We start from the raw sequence: 24,192 nt of genomic DNA, 5'->3' as shown, positions 1-24,192 counted from the left end.
CCAATTGCTTTTAGCTTGTTAACCAGTATGGAGTGGTTCACGGTGTCAAAAGCCTTTTGGAGGTCCAGCATGACCATGCCGCAGTATTTGCCAGCGTCCACCTCTTGTTTGATGTGGTCGCTCAAATAGAGAAGACATGTGTCAGTGGAGTGGGATGTTCTGAAGCCAGATTGGAACTCGTACAATAATTTATTATATTAGTGGCAAGATACTTTTCAACCTGTTCATAGACTATTTTTTCCATCACTTTCGAGATGGAACTAAGAATAGAAATAGGGCGGTAGTTGCCGGGGTCTAATTTACTCCCTTTCTTGTGCAAGGGGGTTACTTTGGCCAGTTTGAAATCTTGGGGGACCTGTCCCTGTTTGATGGAGAGGTTTACTATGTGGGTGATGATTGGAGCTATAGAGATGGCTGAGTCTCTGAGAAATTTGGAGGGAATGTTGTCATGGCCTGTGGCCTTGTGGGGTTGGAGGGCACTCAGTTTCTTAATTACCTCATCAGTTGTTACCATAACTAGTTTAAAATCGTCTTTACAAACACCTAGGTTTTTGTAGAAGGTTGTAATGTGCTCTACACCAAAGAGCCCAGAGTGGGAGGGCAGTTTGTTAACCAGAGTTGTTGCTATGTTTGTAAAGAAGATATTCAAGTAGTTGGCCACATCAAGGTTGTCAGTGATGAGAGTGTTGTCAGATTTGATGTTTATGTTCGAAAATCTGGTTTTTAGTTTCTGACCATAGCTTAGTTGATTGTTTAGTAGCTTCCAGAGCTCATGAGGATTGTTTTTGTTTTCCTGAGCTTTATCATTAATGAAGTTACTTTTAGCTGATTTGGTCATGGCAGTTACACTGTTTCGTAGTTTGATTCGTTGTGTATTTAGGTTGTTCAAACGAGCTTGGCGAACACTGTCGAAGCGCTTGGCTAGCTTTGACTTGCATTTTAGAACTTCAGAGCATTTTTTGTCTCTGGCTTTCATTGCAGCCAGTATGTCCGAATTCATCCATGGTTCCGAGCGGGTTTTGCCCCTGGTGGTTCTCAAAGGAGCCATGTAGTTCAGTACTGATGTAAATTTGGTTTTGAAGCCAAGCCAAGCTTCTTCGACAAGTGTGCTTTTAAGCTCATCGGACCAATCCAGACTCTCCAATACTTGGTTAAAGACCTCACTAGAGTAGGTTTTGAGGTCCCTTGATATGACTGTTTTGTGGCAGCCGGTCTTAAGTTTTTGTATTTTGCGGGTACAGAATATCATAAAATGATCACTAAGCCCACATACAATAACCCCTTTCTTGGAGATTCTGGATTTGTCCGAGGACAGAATGAGATCAATGACAGTTTGAGTAGAATCACACACTCTAGTGGGTTGGGTAATTAGCTGACTGACACTATGTAGATCACAGAACTTACTGAATGACTTAAACACAGGTGCTTCCTTACGTTGCATGTCTGTATTGTAGTCGCCAATCAGGATTTTCTCTACACATTCCTCCTCAGCTAAGCACCCCTCAAGTATATCATAGAACCCATGTTGGTCAGGCGGTCTGTAGACGGTGCCCACTAATACTGATTTAGCCTTTTTGAAAATTAATTCAACCCACACAGTTTCAATTTCATCATGCTGTAAGTCAGTACGAGTAACATATTCAGTGTCTTTGTGAATATACATACACACGCCACCACCATGCCTGTTTCTGTCGTTTCTGATCAAGGAATAGTTCTCTATTTCAACTTCTGGGTCTTTGGTTGACTCATCAAGTTTGGTTTCAGAGAAGCTAATGATGTTCGCCTTACCGCATTGAAACATATGTCTGATTTCAGCCATTTTGGGTCCAATGCTGTTATCATTTATAGTTAAAAAAAAAATGTTGTTTGTTAGTTTTTTGCAACAATTTTCTTCATTTTGTTGAGGAAATGCAGAGTGCCTGGTGGCACTATAATAGGCCAATGTGAAAAGGGTGCCATTTCTTCATACGCCTTTAATGGCAATTGGATGATTTGAGGCCTTTTGTTCCAAAAATGTGTTTTGCAAAAATCACCCTGTTGGTGGCGCTATAACAGGCCAATGTGAAAAGGGTTCCTCAGCCTAGTAAGAAAATGTGTGAAAGATTTCACGTAAATTGCATGCTGCGTTCATGATTTGAGGCTTTTGTTCAAAACGGGGCAATCTTGCAAACTGTGAAAGCCAATTATAGCCAATTAGGATGGAATATGAAATATCGGACAGATCCGACTTGAGCACATGACCATAGAGATACTGTGTAACGATTTGTGAGATTTTTGGACAGAATCTGGAGGAGTAATATCAAAAAATGTGTTTTACAAAAGTCGGCCTCCTGGTGGCGCTATAAAAGGCAGGTGCGGAAAATGCAGGTCAAAGATTTGTCCTTGGCCTCTAGGGAGTGTGCATGCAACGTTTCACGCAGATCGGTGCAGTTTTAGGTAAAACATGTGAAAAGCTGCCTCATGGTGGCGCTATAACAGGCCGTTCTGGAAAATGTGGGGCAGAGGTTCATCGTTGGCATCCAGGGAGTGTGTGTGCAAAGTTTGGCATCGACCGGGTTAACGGTGCCGGAGATTAGCTGGTAACAGACGGACGGAAGGACGGACACACACACACAAGGACGGACACACACACGGACGGAGTGCAAAACATACTCTCTCCCCATGCCTTCGGCCTGGTGGAGACAATAAAGAGAATATTGGTGTAATTTCTGCTATAATGCAATTCTTATCTATACCATGGCTCCCCCTAGTGACCGTTTATGGTACGTACGCTCAGCGCTAGTGCGCATGTGCGCAACCCTATGTATGTTTGCATAGGAGGCATGCTGCTGCTAAAATCCACAGAACAGAAGAAGTTTGTTCAAACAACATGGCGCCTTGATGACACTTTAAAATACAATAAAACTTCGTGTCGTTTCAAAACAGTGTCGTCGTTAAGCAGCAGCAGGAGGACGTTTGTTAGCAGCTCAACCACTGAAACACAGCAGGTAAGATGAACTAATTCACGTTTGCCTTATTGATTCATCTTTTAAAATGGAACATGAGTCGTATTTCTCTTATCTGCTTGCTTCTTATAAATGTGATCACAACAACCAGTAGACCTATTACTACTAGCAGCAGCAATTCATAATAATATATACTGCATTGTTTTGTTAGATCTTATATTCTTAAAGGACCACTTCACCACTTTTCAACCTATATCTTCATATAATTGGTCCTCATTAATGTTCATAATAAAATACCACCCCTCCTATACACAGGTTTAATGTTTGTCTTTGTCTTAGTGAACGCATTGACAATAAAGGTTGTTTACGTCATATTGTCTTATTATTGTTAATGGCGTTTGTGTTGGCACTGTTTGTTTTACATCACCATTACATCACCTAATCAACATGAGTTAGACTTTAATATATTAGCGCCCCTCACTTCACACGGGTGTGATTCTTTTCTACTCAGTCTGTGTCTCATAGGAGGGCTGTGGGCAGTTCAGAAACCCGTCCACCAGTGACGTCATCGATGGGGAATCCTAATAGAAACGGAAGGCTTTCTATTCCTGAAAAGTTGCAATGCGAAAATGGATGGGTTTCTTAACTGCACACAGCCCTCCTATGAGACACCGACCGAGTAGAAAAAAATGGTGCCATTTTATCATGAACATTAGTGAGGACCAATTATATGAAGATAAGTTGAAAAGTGGTCCTTTAATGGTAACTGGAGAGGTTGCCGCAATTCAAAGTCGCCCTAGTTTTTTACGCTGAACGCTCTTCAGCGCTTCTTGTATTTGTTTTACTGAAAATAAGGTTAGAAATAAGTTTAGGCATAGTTTTACTGGGATTAAGTTTAGGAATATGGTTAGCTTTTGGCACCGTTTTACTGAGGTTAAGGTTAGGAATAAGGTTATGTTTGATCGTTAACGTTACATCAGTGTGTTGTATTATTCAGTAGCTACTATACACCAAACGGACCCGTCAGGGTACACTCTCAGAGTTAAACTAACAGTGATTTTACAATATAAATTGGGTTCCCATCTCTTATGGGGGGGGGGGGGGGGGGGGGTAACTATGGGAGTTAACTATGGAATCGTGCATTTCCCGTTGGCGTGTTAGTTGGTCGGGGTGAGGGAGCACATTAACCTGACTCCGCCAGATGGGGCAGCAGAGAGTACACTGGGTTCCCCCCTCCTGCTCCCATCTGGGAACTCTCAGGCAGACTTGATGCCTGGCCACAAAACGGCCTGGCCAATCAGCAGCAGCTAGAAGCTGCTGCTAGAAGCTGCTAGAAGCTGCTGCTGATTCATGTGACATCATCAGGGAATCCCGTTTCCATCCCTGACAGGGATGGAGATCCCTGATGTCATCGGCGCATATATGGAGATCCCTGATGTCATCAATATTGGCCAGCAACTGTACATCTGACCACAAACCTCAAACCATTAGATCTCCGGAGCTGACCTGTTCAGACATTCCATATGTTGATCCTTCCCCATCCATCCTTCCTCTTTGATGTCTCCCTTTTTACTGATAGCTGTCCATTTAAACTCTATACAGGCCTGCCCCAACATGTTTTGACAGCTCCTGTTGCTTGGCCTTTCCTTCTTTAGCAATCCTAGGTTTTGCACATGGCACTGCCGTTCACTTCCTTGTCCTCTAGGTTGCCTCATTCACTAGAACAGGGAATTTCACTTCCGGCTGAAACAGTGTGACTTGAATTGAAGTTAAGAAGAGTAATATTGTCAGCTGTTCTTGTAAAACGTGATAGTATATAGCCATTTGCCATCATAAAACTACAAGTCTCACTGCTTCAGCTTGAATTGAACCTTCTGCAAATATTATTGTTATTCTCCAATAGGTCTCCAGTTATTAAAATCCTTATTCATTTGCTTCCTTTCAGACCATAGAGTCCAGACTGCAGGTGAAGATGAACTCTCCAGACTCAGCCAGGGACGTTTCTATTAAACAGGAGGAACCCGAAGACATTTCTATTAAACAGGAACCTGAAGACATTTCTGTTAAACAGGAACCTGAAGACATTTCTATTAAACAGGAACCTGAAGACATTTCTGTTAAACAGGAACCTGAAGACATTTCTATTAAACAGGAACCTGAAGACCATCCACAACTCGGTATGCATTCTCACTATATATATATCATTTTCGGCAAAAAATACCATGACAATGATAATATCTGGATCTTATTAGGACCGCAATGGAAACAAGTGCTCAAGACTTTTGTGTTAGCCTTTTAGCCTAAATGTATTCCTGTACTTCCATGCTATTTAACATTTATTCTATCAATTAATCAATATGTATAGCCATAATTAAATATGCAATACACAAGAAAACCCTCATCACATGTATTTGTTTCGGCCAAAGCATCTAGAAAAGGTTTTAGCTCAAAGCTGCTAAGTTGACATCATGAAACGGAAGCACCTCCAGCCATTAAAGCCAGAAATTCCTGAATAAATGAAAACTGATTATTTTTAATGGCGACTTTATTGTTATTTATGTTTCTATAATCGTTTTAAATAAAATTATTTTCATATCACTACATATCAAAAAAGGGTACCATAGTAAAAGTCCGTAACAAAATGATGTGGTATTTCTTATACCAGTAATAGGGATGGGAATTATCGATGAATTGATAGCATTGATTTGCTTATCGATCGATTAACCAAAGTCAGTTGATAAGCGGCGTTTAAAAAAAAAAATCTGAGAATCTTAATTTCCCTCAATGTCTAACTAAACTAAACTAAATCTACACTTTGCTGATATACATAAAGAATACTAAAGGCTAGGGATGCACGATTAATCGGTAGCATAATCGGAATTGGCCATATCGGCCATAAAAATGCCATATCAGTATCGGAATGGTCTCAAAATAATACAGATTATTCAACAGCAAAAAAATAAATACAATTTAAAATAAATCTACATTTAATTTGTGTACTCATCTCATTCAGTAGTCATTCGGTTGTGAAAACAGACACTTGGAAAAGTATTATGCTATTTATTGATTGATTGAATACTTTATTAACAGGCTTTGGGCCAATTTTAGCCCCTAGGTCCTATAGGCTTGTTTCCATTGTGGTCCTCTGTAAAATATCGTTATCGGTCAGAGTCGGTATCGGCAGATATGACCCTGCAAATAATCGGAGATCAGATATCGGTCATAATTTCATAATTGTGCACCCCTACTAAAGGCATATTGTATTCCTTAATCAAATAGTTATTTGACCATTTGCAATACAGGGCCAGGCAATGGCATCTTTGTATGAGAAATTGAATTAAAATGAAAAGTCACATCACATGCAAAAGCAGAGACGTTTCTATTATTGCGATTAGTTATTAACTGTTAAATTAATCCCCCTGCCCCTGTAGAGTTGATTCATATTCCAGATTTTAACGCTAGCGAAGGGGACACACTGGCTCGAAAATGGCCGATTACTACTTCCAGTTCACAGGGCCGATTCCATGGGTCTTCTTTGCTGCCTTTTTGTGCATTCTGTTGGCACTGGCCAAATACTTGGATGCTGGAAGCATGTACTAGAAATGTGATGCTGATCAGTACAGTGGTTTGTGAAATTAGCCACACATTCTCAGACCCATTTCTAAACGAACAGAGCCATGTCATAAAAAACATGCCACGTAGATTTTAAAGTACGACCACGTCATGAGCTATGTTTCGCTTACGTTGGAAATTGCATGCATACGTATACTGTATACAGACAAATACAGTTGTACATGGCTATTATTAAATACTTAAAAATGCTTTAAACCACACAGAAGTACAGTAAACCATTTAGTCTAAAAGGATAACACAGAACTTGATTTAAGGATTCAAAATAAATATTTGTTCTATCACCATCATCATAATTAATTTCTTCAGTAATATAACTAAATATATCAATTTGGGTTACTTTATAAAATGTGTATTGAGTTTTCAGAACCACCTGCAATAACCTATGCTTATTTAGTAACTTGGTAAATTACTTGTTTTTTTTGCTCCTAGCCAGTGAATTTGATGAAGACATCTCTTCACACTGCTCTGAAGTTGAAGTTGAACTTGAATCTGACACTGCAGTCACTGAAGACGGTGATGATGGTGGGGAGACAGGTGGAGATGTCCACACTGGAGAAAAACCTTTTCACTGTAAATATTGTGTCAAGAGTTTCATTTACTTGGGTCACCTAAAGAATCACCAGCGTACTGTCCACACTGTAGAAACCCTTTCCAGAAACCTACCTTTCCAGTGTAAACTGTGTAAGAAGAGTTTCAGCCGTAAAGCTAGTCTCAAGACACCAGCGTGTCCACGCTGAGGAAAAACATTTTCAGTGTAAATTGTGTAACGAGAGTTTCAGCCGTGCATATCATCTCAAGACACACCTGTGTGCAAAACCTTTCCACTGTAAATATTGTGAGTTTCAGTCAATCAGGTCCCCTGAAGAATCACCAGTATGTCCATACTAGTCTGTGTGGACCTTTCCTCTGTAAACCTTGTGACAAGAGTTTTAGTAAGTCATCTGACCTGAAGACACACCTCTATATCCACACTGGAGAAAAACCTTTCCTCTGTACATTTTGTGGCAAGCGTTTTAGATGGTCATCTGAGCTGAAGAGACACCTTTGTAGGGCTGACCTTCGATCCCGTTTTTGGAGAAACAAAATCATCAAAAACAAATCATCGATCCTCGACGCTTCGACACTACTAAAGGCATATTATATTCCCTAATCAAATAGTTATTTGACCATTTGCAATACAGGGCCTTTGTATGAGAAATTGATGAATGAAAAGTGCACTCTTGTTTGTCACATCACATGCAAAAGCAGAGACGTTTCTATTAATGCGATTAGTTATTAACTGTTAAATTAATCCCCCTGCCCCTGTAGAGTTGATGTGGTTAGCATATTCCGGATTCTAACGCTAGCGAAGGGGACACACTGGCTCGAAAATGGCCGATTACTACTTCCAGTTCACAGGGCCGATTCCATGGGTCTTCTTTGCTGCCTTTTTCGTGCATTCTGTTGGCACTGGCCAAATACTTGGATACTGGAAGCATGTACTAGAAATGTGATGCTGGTCAGTACAGTGGTTTGTGAAATTAGCCACACATTCTCAGACACATTTCTAAACGAACAGAGCCATGTCATAAAAAACATGTGTTAAAGTACGACCACGTCATGAGCTATGTTTCGCTTACGTTGGAAATTGCATACATATGTATACTGTATACAGACAAATACAGTTGTACATGGCTTGGACTAAAAATGCTTTAAACCACACAGAGGTACAGTAAACCATTTAGTCTAAAAGGATAACACAGAACTTGATTTACGGATTCAAAATAAATATTTGTTCTATCACCATCATCATAATTAATTTCTTCGGTAATATAACTAAATATATCATTTTGGGTTACTTTATAAAATGTGTATTTCTCTAGAATCTTGCTAAAACTTTAAAGCCTGTTTTTGAGTTTTCAGAACCACCTGCAATAGCCTGTGCTTATTTAGTAACTTAGTAAATTACTTATTTTTTTGCTCCTAGCCAGTGAATTTGATGAAGACATCTCTTCACACTGCTCTGAAGTTGAAGTTGAACTTGAATCTGACACTGCAGTCACTGAAGACGGTGATGATGGTGGGGAGACAGGTGGAGATGTCCACACTGGAGAAAAACCTTTTCACTGTAAATATTGTGTCAAGAGTTTCATTTACTTGGGTCACCTAAAGAATCACCAGCGTACTGTCCACACTGTAGAAAACCTTTCCAGTGTAAACTGTGTAAGAAGAGTTTCAGCCGTAAAGCTAGTCTCAAGACACACCAGCGTGTCCACGCTGAGGAAAAACATTTTCAGTGTAAATTGTGTAACGAAAGTTTCAGCCGTGCATATCATCTCAAGACACACCCGTGTGCAAAACCTTTCCACTGTAAACATTGTGACAAGAGTTTCAGTCAATCAGGTCCCCTGAAGAATCACCAGTATGTCCATACTAGTCTGTGTGGACCTTTCCTCTGTAAACCTTGTGACAAGAGTTTTAGTAAGTCATCTGACCTGAAGACACACCTCTATATCCACACTGGAGAAAAACCTTTCCTCTGTACATTTTGTGGCAAGCGTTTTAGATGGTCATCTGAGCTGAAGAGACACCTTTGTAGGGCTGACCTTCGATCCCGTTTTTGGAGAAACAAAATCATCAAAAACAAATCATCGATCCTCGACGCTTCGACACTACTAAAGGCATATTATATTCCCTAATCAAATAGTTATTTGACCATTTGCAATACAGGGCCTTTGTATGAGAAATTGATGAATGAAAAGTGCACTCTTGTTTGTCACATCACATGCAAAAGCAGAGACGTTTCTATTAATGCGATTAGTTATTAACTGTTAAATTAATCCCCCTGCCCCTGTAGAGTTGATGTGGTTAGCATATTCCGGATTCTAACGCTAGCGAAGGGGACACACTTTGCTGCCTTTTTCGTGCATTCTGTTGGCACTGGCCAAATACTTGGATACTGGAAGCATGTACTAGAAATGTGATGCTGGTCAGTACAGTGGTTTGTGAAATTAGCCACACATTCTCAGACCCATTTCTAAACTAACAGAGCCATGTCATAAAAAACATGCCACGTAGATTTTAAAGTACGACCACGTCATGAGCTATGTTTCGCTTACGTTGGAAATTACATGCATACGTATACTGTATACAGACAAATACAGTTGTACATGGCTTGGACTACAGTCTAACGTACTGCTTTGCTCACATATTATTGAATACTTAAAAATGCTTTAAACCACACAGAGGTACAGTTGGGTGCCACCGATATTGTCCCTTATCATTTGACCCATTTAGGCCTGACCTCAAAATTTAAAAAAATCCTTCTAAATCCTCCAGTTTTCTGAAATAAATATTTTCACGATTTTTCAAAAATAGCAGACCTACAAGCTCGTAGCTTGTAGATCTGCTATTTTTCAATAGCTAAATTATAACATAATGTTTAAAACACCAAAAGGGGTTCCCGCCCAAAATGGGTTAACTGTCCTTTTGCGCAGATCACGCAAACCTCAGCAAAAATAAAAGGACAATATCGATGGCCTCCAACTGTACAGTAAACCATTTAGTCTAAAAGGATAACACAGAACTTGATTTAAGGATTCAAAATAAATATTTGTTCTATCACCATCATCATAATTAATTTCTTCAGGAATATAACTAAATATATCAATTTGGGTTACTTTATAAAATGTGTATTTCTCTAGAATCTTGCAAAAACTTTAAAGCCTGTTTTTGAGTTTTCAGAACCACCTGCAATAACCTATGCTTATTTAGTAACTTAGTAAATTACTTGTTTTTTTGCTCCTAGCCAGTGAATTTGATGAAGACATCTCTTCACACTGCTCTGAAGTTGAAGTTGAACTTGAATCTGACACTGCAGTCACTGAAGACGGTGATGATGGTGGGGAGACAGGTGGAGATGTCCACACTGGAGAAAAACCTTTTCACTGTAAATATTGTGTCAAGAGTTTCATTTACTTGGGTCACCTAAAGAATCACCAGCGTACTGTCCACACTGTAGAAACCCTTTCCAGAAACCTACCTTTCCAGTGTAAACTGTGTAAGAAGAGTTTCAGCCGTAAAGCTAGTCTCAAGACACCAGCGTGTCCACGCTGAGGAAAAACATTTTCAGTGTAAATTGTGTAACGAGAGTTTCAGCCGTGCATATCATCTCAAGACACACCTGTGTGCAAAACCTTTCCACTGTAAATATTGTGAGTTTCAGTCAATCAGGTCCCCTGAAGAATCACCAGTATGTCCATACTAGTCTGTGTGGACCTTTCCTCTGTAAACCTTGTGACAAGAGTTTTAGTAAGTCATCTGACCTGAAGACACACCTCTATATCCACACTGGAGAAAAACCTTTCCTCTGTACATTTTGTGGCAAGCGTTTTAGATGGTCATCTGAGCTGAAGAGACACCTTTGTAGGGCTGACCTTCGATCCCGTTTTTGGAGAAACAAAATCATCAAAAACAAATCATCGATCCTCGACGCTTCGACACTACTAAAGGCATATTATATTCCCTAATCAAATAGTTATTTGACCATTTGCAATACAGGGCCTTTGTATGAGAAATTGATGAATGAAAAGTGCACTCTTGTTTGTCACATCACATGCAAAAGCAGAGACGTTTCTATTAATGCGATTAGTTATTAACTGTTAAATTAATCCCCCTGCCCCTGTAGAGTTGATGTGGTTAGCATATTCCGGATTCTAACGCTAGCGAAGGGGACACACTTTGCTGCCTTTTTCGTGCATTCTGTTGGCACTGGCCAAATACTTGGATACTGGAAGCATGTACTAGAAATGTGATGCTGATCAGTACAGTGGTTTGTGAAATTAGCCACACATTCTCAGACCCATTTCTAAACTAACAGAGCCATGTCATAAAAAACATGTCACGTAGATTTTAAAGTACGACCACGTCATGAGCTATGTTTCGCTTACGTTGGAAATTGCATACATACGTATACTGTATACAGACAAATACATTTGTGACTTGACCTTGTGACTTCTGAGTAAATGAAACCAGACGGTGAATTGAGTGTGATCTTGGTTTTTGTCAACACCTTTAGAACCCAATTAAGGCCAGAGCTGAGTTCTTGCATTGCCCAATCACACACCTGCGCATGTCTCTGTCTAAATAGAACACACAATCACTCTGAGGAGTCGGAGGTAGAGTGGAGTGTAACCATGTGTTTATAGAATAAAGATATCAGCAGGACAGGGAAAGTATAGATTTGGTGTTTACAGTGTTGGACAGGAGGTTATATATTTTCAGACACAGAAACATTGAAACTAAAATCCCAGGTGTCCTGCAGAGAAGGAGTGTATTATTAGTATTAGTATTATTATGACTGTACTTTAACCTGCTGTCTTACATACTAGTATACTGTATGTATTTCTGTTGTTACTGTAAAGTGGACTGCATGGGACTGCTAATGTACTTTGAAAAGGAAGGTTTAATATTTGTCATGAATGTGGATCATACTGTATGTATTTTGGTATTGTATAATGTAGATAGTTGTTTTTACTAGTGAACGCATCAAAATGCCACAGTACTGGTGCCTGTGCACTTAATGAAGTGAACAATGTACTCTGCTGAGTTGACACAATGTTACACTGACTTTTATTGCCACCTAGTGGCAATAATACACAAACATTAGTTTTAAGGTCCGATTGTACTTTTCTGATCTCTAAGGGGTCTACTCTCTGGGTCTCTTGTATTTGTAGAAAGGTACAGTATGAACTAATATACAGTAGGTCATACTGCTTATATTGAAAGCTACCTACAGAGTTAAAAGAGCTCAATAATGGCTTCTTATATGGCTTAAATGGCCACTGTTATTTATTTGTACAGTCTGGTATTGGTTTGTGTATTAAATTCCACATCCGTATTTCTATCTATATGGAATATGGACATGGTGGGATTTGTTGACTTAATGTCAATTCTGTGAGTTGTATTTGGTGAGGGAAGACTGACACTTTTAGTTCACAAGCTCACAACACGCAGCGCAGACAATTGCAATTAAATTATTTTTAAATACTGTATGCTATTAAAAGTATTTGGAAACTTTAGTTCCTACTAGTTAGTTTGTAGATTTTGATAATTATAGAAAACATAAATTAATCACTTCAATATACATTTCGGCCATTTGAAAATAGCTGATCTAAAAGCTCACAATTCATTGCGATGTGACGCGTTATGAGCTTGTAGATCTGCTATTTTCAAGATGTTGATACATTTAGAAAACTTGTGAAATGGGACATTCTGCATAATGAGTACTTTCTACTTTTGGCACTTTAAGTACACTTTGACAGCAAAACTTTTTTACTTTTACTCAAGTATATTTTTTATTCCAAACTTTAACTTGTAATAGAGTATTTCTACATTGCAGTATTGATACTTTAACTTAAGTAAAACATGAGTAATTCTTCCACCACTGCTGAAACTGTCATGGTTGAAATGACACATTGAAACGTACCATACAGTAGGCCTACTGTATTCACTTTTAGTGTTGAGGGAGGGGAGAGGAGGCAGAGACAAAGAAAGAGATAAAGAGATAATTGAATTGTCTTTAAATGTTCATCACAGTTTATTTGATCATTTCAGCAGAAGAGGAAAACTACAGACTCATATTTCAACAGTGTTTCATACCAACACAGAGAAATAGATGCAACAACCTCTACAAGACAAAGCGCATTGTGGGGGAGACTCCACTGCGTGGGTGAGACCGCGGCGGAACTCTGTAACAAATGACACGGTCAAGGTCAACGGCCAGTTTGAACACAACATCAGCTTTGTTATGTTAAGAGCTCCATCACGCGACGCAAGTGTTAAACACACTCTTCCTATAATTCACACCCACACAACCAGGAAGAACCTCCCATGTCATGTGATCTGAGGTAGCGTAACCAAAGTAAGCTCAGCTGTTTTTTGTTTTTGTTTTTTTGGTCAGACAGTCTGCTTTTAAAATGCCACAGCAAGGAGTTCAACTGGACCAGGAGCAATTCTGCTGTTCTATCTGTCTGGATCTACTGAATTGTCCAGTGAGTGTCCCCTGTGGACACAGCTACTGCAGTAGGTGCATTGAGGGATACTGGAATCAGAATGATCAAAGAGGGAGATGGAGCTGTCCACAGTGCAGAGAGACTTTCAACCCGAGGCCTGTTCTGAAGAAAAACACCATGTTGGCTGAGGTGGTGGAGAGCCTGAACACTACAAGCTGTTCCTCCTGATCACTGCTATGCTGGACCTGGAGATGTGGCCTGTGATGTCTGCACTGGGAGGAAACTGAAAGCTGTAAAGACTTGTCTTCAGTGTCTGGTGTCTTACTGTGACGCTCACCTCCAGCCTCACTATCAGTCTACTGCCTTTAAGAAACACAAGTTGGTCAAAGCCTCCAGCAAGCTTCAGGAGAACATCTGCTCTCGTCACGACGAGGTGAAGAAGGTTTTTTGCCGTACTGATCAGCAGTGTATCTGTTATCTGTTCTGCATGGAAGAACACAAAGGTCACGATACGATCTCAACAGAAAGAACTGAGAGACAGAAACAACTTGATACGAGTCAACAGAACATCCAGCAGAGAATCCAGGACAGAGAGAATGACGTGAAGGTGCTTCACCAGGAGGTGAGGTCCATCGATCACTCTGCTGTTCACTAGTGGAGATCACACCATCAAACAAGAGTCACATTGGAGCAGTTTATTGCGAAATGACAGGTAAATGCAGGTGGCTGTGTTTTATTGGTGAAATGACATGGGAACATTGTGACAGGTTATGCATGTGTAGGGTGTGCTGGGGAAGGAAGAAGAAGGTTAGTTGTTGGGGCGGCGGCGGGGGGTGTTGGGCTGTCAGGGGGTCTGTTGGGCTGTTGGGGTCGTGAGCCTCCTGAACCTGCATTGTTCCAACTTCATATAGAGCAGTGGATAATAGTGACACCATCTTTACTAAGCTCATCTCCTCCTTTGAGAGAATGCGGTCTGAGGTGAGGGAGCAGATCAGAGACCAGCAGAAACGTACAGTGAGCTGTGCTAATGAACTGAGGAAGATTCTGGAGCAGTATGTTAATCAGCTTAAGAGTAGACATGCCGAGCTGAAGCAGATCTCAAACACAGAGGATGACATGCATTTTCTACACAGTTACACCTCCCTGGCAAAGATCAGTGAATCTAAACACCCTGTCAGCAGCAATGTCCGTCCTCTGAGGTACTTCGATGATGTGAATGTGGCTGTGTCAAAAATGAGGGACAAATTAGAGGACATCCTTAAAGAGGATGGGACAAACATATCAGAGAGAGTGAATAGAGTGGATGATTTACTGTCAACACAACACCACCAGCACCCAAGACCAGAGCTGAGTTCTTACAATGTTCATGTCCACTCACACTGGATCCAAACACAGCAGAAAAATCCCTGTCCCCGTCAAAAAGGAACAGAAAGGTAACAGTGATGAACAAACAACAGTCATATCCTCATCACCCAGAGAGATTCACTGTGTGGTGGCAGATTCTGAGTAGGGAGGGTCTGACTGGACAGCATTACTGGGAGGTAGAGTGCCGTGGACACAGTGTTCATCATGCGGTCTCATATAAAGATATTAGCAGGACAGGGACCCACAAGGAATGTGGATTTGGACTGAATGATAAATCTTGGTCTTTACAGTGTTCTAATGGATATTATGTCTTCAGACACAAAAGCATTAGTACACATATCCCAGGTGGTGTGTCCTCCAGAGTAGGAGTGTACCTGGATCACAGTGCAGGTATTCTGTCCTTCCACAGTGTCTCTGACTCCATGACTCTCCTCCACAGAGTCCAGACCACACTCACCCAGTCCCTCTATGCTGGATTCTGGCTTTCTGATGGAGAAACTGTTGAGTTGTGTGACCTCAAGTAGATAAATCAGACTTGTGTTTGTCTCTCATGACTCCACTATTTTGTTTGTTTTCTTTCAAGGTCAACATTATTGAGCCTTCAAAAAAAAAAGTGAACTGTTTTGTTGAAGTAAATAAAACAAGTGATTTCTTTGACTTCAGTAGGGTTGTTTATAACCTGTCACTGACTTGAATCACATTTGTGTGTGTGTGTGTGTGTGTGTGTGTGTGTGTGTGTGTGTGTGTGTGTGTGTGTGTGTGTGTGCGTGCGTGCGTGCGTGCGTGCGTGCGTGCGTGCGTGCGTGCGTGCGTGCGTGCGTGCGTGCGTGCGTGCGTGCGTGCGTGCGTGCGTGCGCGCGCGCGAAGAAAACGGAAGGACAGACTGAAAATACGGTAACTTTCATACTTGCCGTTTAAACACTTTATACCTCAGCAATCCTATTCTGGGGGCGGAGTAGTAAGCCTTGCCAAGCCATGAGGCCCATAGGGGCAGGAGCCTATATCTCCTGTTTCGGTAGCGTGAGGCAGCTTGATGTACAAGTACACCCCCTGGACATGACTCTAGTATGTCGCAGGGACTTACCCCCAACCCAACCCTTGATGCTGAGTGCCAAGCAGGGAGGGACTTACGTGAAGTGGATGTGGCCAAATTTAGGCCAAGGAGTGTTTTTCGTGCAATACTAATGGATTCAGAATCATGAAAACACCATAGGGGGTATACAAAAATCAATAAATATTACCGGCAGAGCAGACCTCTCATTCTGTCTGTGGACCTTAATGACCAAGTGAACAGAAAAAACACAAATAAAAAGTATATCATGACATCACATGTTAATCCTTAACCGTTGAGTTTTGGGCCTGTGGCTCCCCGGCTTGGTGAGAACTGAGTAGAATCGCTGCTTCTTCACTTGGAAAGGAGCCAACTTAGGTGGTCCGTGCATCTGGTAAGGATGCCTCTCGAGCGTCTCCTTAGGGAGGTCCTCAATGCATATCCCACTGTGGAAGGAGACCCCCGGGCAGATGAAGGATCAGACGGAGGGATCATATCTCCAAAATGGTCTGGGAACGCCTCGGGATCCCCCAGAATGAAGTTACTATAATGTTGCTCTGAAGAGGGATGTCTGGAGCTCTCTGGTGGAGCTGTTGCCCCCGCGACCTGTCTACGGATATAATTGGTTTATGATGATGGATGTACCCTCTAGTCTAAACTTTGCTAAACTGACCCGAGTTGCACTGTACTGTATCTTTTTCAGCCCACAGTACACCAAAGTCTCTCAACCAAAAATAACAGATCTGAAAGCTCACTTTTACTTGTATCAGAGTATTTCTGCATTGCAGTATTACTAAATAATTATACTTTTACTTTGGTACTTTTTCCACCACTGCTCAGAAATGGGTCCAAAACATAATCACCACTGTGGAGTCAGGATATTTTTGAGGGATATTGGTAATAGACAAACCCGTAGCTTGACATGAACACAGAGTATACACATTGATAGACCAAGTGTAGCGATATTGAATGGAAAAGTAATTAAACCTCTTTTTTCTTCTTAAAATGGCTAAATACAACGCACAAGTAGCCTACTTATTATTGATACAATCGATTATTTGCATTACAAAACGATTAAATACCAATTATACCAATGAGTCAATGTTGCTGTTTACATTTCGATATACTTTGATTCTTGAAATTAAAATCGATTTTACGATGCAGTTACTATATCGTTACACCACTAATATTTAGTCTTGGTTTTAGTCATCATAGCTTCATTTTTATTTAGTTTTCGCCCTCCGATAAAGGGTAATAGAGGACAATTGTTAATCATCCTCATTTCTAGGAAATGTAGGCTACTGTATGTACCTTCATACAGTAGCCTACATTCCAAAGTAAACTTCAGATTAGGGTCAAACCTGTTCAATAGTGTCACAAAGTTTGGAATTCCATCGGGCACATTTGAAAATACAAAATAAGTATCCAAACCATTTAATAATATTTGGTTGATAACAATTAAGGGTGTACATTGATTTCGTTCCTATGCCACTACAATGTGGAACACCCTACCAACAGCCATAAAGAACAAATAAAGGTTGTATACCTTTCTTCAAAACGACCACCCATTAAATAATCAGTCTGTGCAAATGTTAACTTTTGTGTTTTGGCAGGTTGTTTGGATTGCAGGACCTTTGTTACATTATCAATATTGAACAAGATTGTTCAATAATTGTATTGACACAACAGTCGGGAAAAAGATGCTTGCATTGACTGTAAACAATGTCAGTCAGTGTCATTAAGGACAGTAAATTAACCATTGAGGGTAATACTGCGATTATATAAAATGACCTACCAACTAAATAAACTAGAAATTGACGCACATATCCCCGCTAGGCCGGGTTGCCTACCCAGGGCCTTCCAAAATTTGGAAGGCTGCTATGGAATGGAATCTGCAAAATCTGACTGATCGAATCATTTCGGTCACATTACTCCAGAGATATAACAATAACATACTGATTTGTAGGCTATGAGTTTTGAACACAATTTGTAGGAGTATAGTAGCAAGAAGTGAATTGCGTGCGTGCGTGCGTGCGTGCGTGCGTGCGTGCGTGCGTGTGTGCATCATGTGAACACCACAGATAATTAACCACTAACAAATATAAACAAACAACAAAAAAATCAATTGTGCCACTGAATATCGACATTGAAACAATATGAACGAAGAACAAAACAAATCATACAAAAAACAAAAGCCTACAAACAACACTATGGGGTTCAAATCAGGAGACTCTACAGCACCATTGCAGTGTTCAAGGTTCAAGGTGTTTATTGACACAAATACAGCTGGTAGCAGCATTATATTGTGTACTGTGTAGGCAGTGAAACTTAATACTCCCTCAACAGTGGGCATTTTGTCCCTGGGCAGGGACAAAAACTGTCTAGTTCTAAGGAAGTTGGATATAGAGTGGGTTCATTAGCTCCTGATTCAGGGCATTATTAGCCGTGTAGGTGCATGCTGGTAACTTTGTTTCGTTACTGAGGCTAAAGAGGGAAAAGGCACAGAGTGACTTTTAACCGGTCCATCATGAGGACTAGGAGCCTGTGTGTGCCCCAGAGTAATCTAGTAAGAGAGTGGCGGCATGCTTTGATCTCACCGCAAAACGGGTGCCTATGGGCAGCTTGGGTAGTGTTTCCAAACCACACCGTGATGCCGCTGGTGAGGATGCTTTCAACGAGTCCTCTGTAGGCCAGAGTAAGGGGCTGAGGACCAAGTCCGGCCTTCTTCAGCATCCTAATAAAGTACAGACGCTGCTGTGCTTTTTTGACTGTAGCAACAGTGTTGTCCCAGCCCAGATGTTTTGACACATGAAGGCCAAGGAACTTGAAGCTGTCTGCCTGCTCCACCTCTGTCCCCTTGATGGTGAGGGGTTCCAGTGTGTGAGGTCCCTTCCTAAAGTCCAGAAGGGTTCCAGTGTGTGAGGTCCCTTCCTAAAGTCCAGAAGGGTTCCAGTGTGTGAGGTCCCTTCCTAAAGTCCAGAAGGGTTCCAGTGTGTGAGGTCCCTTCCTAAAGTCCAGAAGGGTTCCAGTGTGTGAGGTCCCTTCCTAAAGTCCAGAAGGGTTCCAGTGTGTGAGGTCCCTTCCTAAAATCCAGAAGGGTTCCAGTGTGTGAGGTCCCTTCCTAAAATCCAGAAGGGTTCCAGTGTGTGAGGTCCCTTCCTAAAGTCCAGAATTACTGGACTTTAGGAAGGGACCTCACACACTGGAACCCCTCACCATCAAGGGGACAGACAGCTACAAGACAGTTAACAATGGGAGTCAACGCTATTGTCGCTACTCTCTTACTAGATTACTCTGGTGTGCCCGTAAATCTGCTGCTGTTTGTAGGGTCCTGCCTGTGCCAGATCCCCCGGGCCGTGTGCCAACTCAGAGGGGCTACGGACCAAAGAGTGCTGTCCAGTGTGGGAGGGTGACGGCTCGGCCTGTGGCATTGCTCGGCACGTGGCAACTGCACCAAAGTGAGGGTGACATTTGCTCCTCATGGGGACCAGTGTCCCTACCATGGCAAAGATGACAGAGAGAAATGGCCGTTAGACTTCTTAAATAGAACTTGCCACTGTTTCGGGAACTACAGCAGCAACACACACACACACACACACACACACACACACACACACACACACACACACACACACACACACACACACACACACACACACACACACACACACACACACACACAACGTTTGAGAACCACTCATATACCATAAGTATACAGAAGAAAGGAGGGAATGACAAGAGCTGGATTAGCTGGAGTAAGAATGAATGGAATATTGGTGTAATGTATTTGCTATAATACAATGCTGCATATTATTACGCTATACCATGGCTCCCCCTAGTGACAGTTTTATGGTAGGCTACTACTCTCCAGCGCTAGTGCGCATGTACACAACCCTATAATGTGTGCACACCCATGATGCTCAGAGGAGGCAGCTGCTGCTAAAATCCATAGAACAATACGAAGTTTGTTAAAACATCATGGCGCCTGACTGTTGACACTTTTACTATACAACGTAAAATAAATCGTGTCGTTTCAAAATAGTATCTTCGTTAAGCAGCAGGAGGACCTTTGTTAGCAGCTCAACAACACAGCAGGTAAGATGAACTGATTCACATTGTGTTCGTTTGTATTTATCTTTTAAGAATCGTATTTCTCTTATATCTGCTTGCTTGCTTATACATGTGATAAACAAGTAGTTACTAGCCGCAGCAGCACTGCAGTAATAGTACATTGTTTGGTTGCATAACTTGTAGTTGTAGCCCTGAAACACGAGCGATTGTGAACCATGGCTAATCGTGTTGTTGATGCAATAGCCGTGGTTCACTTCACATAAAGCAGCTCGTACTATGAAGGTACACCGTCATGTTTCAGGGCTATTGATGCCACCACTATTGTAACCCTGACGTTGTACATCAGTTTGGCTACACCAGTAAGACGTCCTGAGGGCAAGAAGGTCACGCATCCGCCTGGCTCACTGCAGACTGCTGAGCGAGCACTGGAGCTTTTGCATGGGGGGTCAGATCAACATATGGAATGAATTCTAATCTGTACTGGCCATATATGGAGCGTGTCTTGAGTGTACAGGGTTTGATGAGGTCAGATCAACATGGAATGTCAGAACAGGTCAGCCCCATATTTGGAGATCTAAGGGTGGCAGCGGGGGCAGTGCCTTGAGTGTACAGGGTGGGGAGGGATCAACATATGGAATGTCAGAACAGGTCAGCTCCATATATGGAGATCTAAGGGTTTGAGGTTTGAAGTAGACTTGGCTTCCAAATCTCATATGATTGGTCCGTTTCGAACAAAATGCCACAAATCGCAATTTCTGTGAAATTATACACACATTTCCACGACATGCCACTCATTTTTTTCCTAATCAGCCTCACAGTGGCGCTATAACAGGGCAATTCCTGTTTTTACCTATAACTGAATCGATCAGTGTACAACTTGTATGCACTCCCTTGAAGCCATATGGAAAAACATTTTCCCTGCATCCCTCCACATCTGCCGGTTATAGCGCCACCATGAGGCTGATTTCTGCAGAACGCATTGTTTATATTGGTCGCACAGATTTCATCCAAATCTCACGCAAATCGGTAGACATGATCTCTGTAGTCATGTGATCAAGACTGAGTTGGATTTCTCAGATTCTACAATGATTGGCTAAGATTGCCTTCCAAAGTTTGGCCCGTTTCATACAAAATGCTGCAAATGTCCTGCTCATCCAGAATTCTATACTCGGAGATGCTATGAGTGATCTGGCTCTGCATAAAATAAAATAAAGTAAGAAAATTGTTGCAAAAACCAAACATTTTTTTTTATTCTCCTAAACATTTTGCACACACACTCTTCGGGTAGAGACTTGTGTCCAGAAGGGCACCTTTTCTAGTTCACTTTGAGATGCATGATTAATTACCCCTTTCATCCGTTAGACTCATTTGTAACCCTATAGTTTGTTGCCTCTGTGTTTTATAGCATTACAGAAGCATCTTTTCATATAAGCAATGAGGTGCAAATGTACCATTTAAATGAGTAGGATTTGTACTCTGTCCACTGTAATGTTAATGTGATTGTCAAGTGAACTTTTCTTCATGCACCAGACATTGAATCCTCACCAACTAAACATTTGTCATGCTGTATTATTGTGCCAGTCCTAGAATGACCATCCAGGTAATGCATGACATTGAAAATAGTTTTCCTGGCTTGTACACAAGCTGCAAATTTAACCCCAAATCCACTTTAAAGGGATGGTTCTACCTCCCAGTCCCGGCAGAGGAGTTCTGGAGCAGCGGATTGTGTGGCCCTGGTTTTTCCCTAATGGGACTGATCGAGGGTAGCTACTGGGACGTAAGTGGGGACTTGATCACCCCGGCTGGGTCACCTGAGTGAGGGGTATGATGTTGTGAGAACCGAAGCCTGAGGACCTTGGGATACATCACTGAGGATACGTCCCAGACTCCCAGGTGCATCCACCTGGGAGTTTTTTTTACCAGCTGCTGTGAAGCAGGCTGGTCAATTTTCGATCTTCAGTGCTTTCACGCCCACTTTCTGTACACGAGAGCTATCTTTCTCATTGGCTGCCTCGTCTCTAGGCGACCTCCAAGCCAATGGGACAGCATTGCAGCCGGCAACATCCCACTGTATAAACGACTAAACCCATAGTCTAAACACCCTGATACGGGGTGCACACATGTACACACAAACATGCTTCCTCCACCCACCCCTTTTTCCCCTCACTGTATATGTTTTGTTTTTTTCTTTTTTCCTTCCTCTATGAGGATTTCCTGTTTTTGGCTATATAGTAGTGAATATTTGTACGTCTCTAAATGTTATGATGAATTGAACATGGTGGACCCTATTGTAAACGAGTGTAATGCTTTATGGCGTCGTCCACAGTTAACAGTCTTGTATTGAGTTGTGCTTGAAATGCACTGTAATTCTCCAAAACTGTTAATAAATTATTCAATCAGTCAATCAGCTGTTCTTGTGAAACTGTCACACTGTTTCAGCTGGAACCTTTTGCAAAGACTGTTAATCTCCACTAGGTCTCCAGTTATTAAAGTCCTTATTCATTTGCTTCCTTTCAGACCAGTGTGTGGAGTCCAGACTGAAGGTGAAGATGAACTCTCCAGACTCGGCCACGGACATTTCTATTAAGGAGGAACCTGAAGACATTTCCATTAAACAGGAGGACCCTGAAGACCACCCACAACTCGGTATGTTGCATACATACATAACGTATACTGTATACATACTACAGTCTAACTTACTCCTTAGCCCACATATGAATTGATTGATGGAATGCTTTAAACCGCACAGAGGTACAGTGTCAGGTAACATGTCTTTTATTTTTGACTGTGCTAACAGTAGGCCTATTATCATAAAATATATAATTTAAGATATGATTGTGCAGTATTATTATAAAATATATCTCGGGTTGAATATTCAAATGATCGATTATAACAATACAACTAGCCTATTCAAACATCATACAACATCATCTGTTCAGTTGTGTTTTGATGCGAGATAAAGACGCCAACACACAGTTAACTAAGGATTTGAACGTGACGTCCCCTTCATACGGAAGGCAGTGCACAGTTCGTGGCTGGGGCTGTGTGACGTCACAGACTTGCCCTTGTGGCTTTGGCTTTAGCCTAAAAGCTGGCAGACTATGTGCAATAATTACCAAAGTGAAGCTGAGGATGTTCATAAGAATAACTTATTGCAACGTGGCGATTTAACTGGAACACAAATAAGACGACTGCTAAACATGCTGCTAATGTTGCGGCAGGCACGTGTGCTGCTGCTGTTTATCGAGAGCCACGTTAGGGAACCGAACGTAACAGCAACAGGTCTGAAAGGCTATATTTCCCAGTCAGGCAGTCACTCAAACATGGGTCAAGGGATTTCACTTGCTGCCCGTACACCCACGCTGGCACCAGGCACGCAGTTAGAGAGTAAAGTAACCGTGAGTGTGTGCGTGCATGCAAGGTGATGGGTGTGACCAACAAGGACAGGATGCAGCAGCAGCATTTCTGATATTTTTCGGAAACTGTGTTAGTCAACCCTCTAACATTTTCGTCTAGCCTCGTCTCATCAACGAAAACACACACACGCACATGTTTTAGTCATCAAAGAGAGCTGTTTTAGCTCGTCGACGTCAGTCTTGTCCTCTTTTGTTTTGTTTTATTTTGTTTAGTCTGTCAACGTCAGGTATTAGTCCTGGAAAAAAAGGGTTTCATTTATGTTATCGTCATGCCTAACGAAAACAACACAGTGGTACAGTAAACCATTTAGTCTAAAAGGATAACACACACAACTTGTTTTAATGATTCAAAATAAATATTTGTTCTATCACCATAATTAATTTGTTGGGTATTATCACTAAATATATCAATTCAGGTTACTTTTTAAAGAATCTTGCTAATACTTTGAAGCCTTGTTTTGAGTTTTCAGAACCACTTGTAATAACTTGTGCTTATTTACTAACTGTTTTGTCAGTCTTAGTAGGTAAAAGCTTTGTACATCGAACATGGAGGATGGAAAAATAGGTTTACATTTTAGGAATCCAGTGTTGACTAACTATTTTGTTTGCTCCTAGCCAGTAAAGTTGATGAAGACATCTCTTCACACTGCTCTGAAGTTGAAGTTGAAGTAGAACTTGAATCTGACACCAGTGATGATAGTGGGGAGACCACTGAAGAC

The 24,192-nt window shown here is 41.4% G+C and overlaps 3 protein-coding genes and 1 pseudogene across 5 annotated transcripts in view; all 4 read left to right on the top strand.

The window, feature by feature from the left end:
• LOC306927432 (uncharacterized protein) overlaps positions 1–24,192 on the top strand; it is a gene marked incomplete at its 3' end in the record, with an annotated part of 84,007 nt that overhangs the window by 30,741 nt on the left and 29,074 nt on the right. The gene's annotated exons all lie outside the window — the stretch shown is intronic.
• The window catches only part of LOC306928001 (uncharacterized protein), a 55,155-nt gene that overhangs the window by 18,789 nt on the left and 12,174 nt on the right, over positions 1–24,192 (top strand). The window lies entirely within an intron of this gene.
• On the top strand, positions 2,775–12,441 carry LOC306927865 (uncharacterized protein). Of its 2 annotated transcripts, XR_013790602.1 has the most exons (4): positions 2,775–2,987; positions 4,891–5,122; positions 7,008–8,637; positions 10,366–12,441. XR_013790602.1 is itself a non-coding variant. In XM_079507736.1 (3 exons), exons 1-3 carry the CDS (start codon positions 2,802–2,804, stop codon positions 7,313–7,315), a joined length of 726 nt encoding a protein of 241 aa, XP_079363862.1. In that variant the 5' UTR covers positions 2,775–2,801; the 3' UTR covers positions 7,316–12,441. The 2 variants fall into 2 exon arrangements, 1 of the variants encoding a protein (XP_079363862.1); XM_079507736.1 differs by having other exon boundaries at positions 7,008–12,441.
• Positions 13,412–15,459, top strand: LOC306928051 (tripartite motif-containing protein 16-like; annotated as a pseudogene). Its single transcript has 3 exons — positions 13,412–14,216; positions 14,353–14,377; positions 14,484–15,459. The product of its transcript is annotated as a tripartite motif-containing protein 16-like (transcript).

The sequence above is a fragment of the Electrona antarctica genome (genome assembly GCF_951216825.1).
Source record: "Electrona antarctica genome assembly, chromosome: 8".
Lineage (NCBI taxonomy): Eukaryota > Metazoa > Chordata > Actinopteri > Myctophiformes > Myctophidae > Electrona > Electrona antarctica.
This window is presented reverse-complemented; position numbering and strand designations above follow the sequence as displayed.

What these genes read in the sequence shown, in the direction of transcription:
- LOC306927865 (XM_079507736.1), top strand. Translation starts at nt 2,802, where the DNA reads ATGTATGTTTGCATAGGAGGCATGCTGCTGCTAAAATCCACAGAACAG. An exon ending in CAACCACTGAAACACAGCAG is followed by an intron (nt 2,988 to 4,890) that starts GTAAGATGAACT and finishes GCTTCCTTTCAG; the next exon opens with ACCATAGAGTCCAGACTGCA. An exon ending in TGAAGACCATCCACAACTCG is followed by an intron (nt 5,123 to 7,007) that starts GTATGCATTCTC and finishes TTTTGCTCCTAG; the next exon opens with CCAGTGAATTTGATGAAGAC.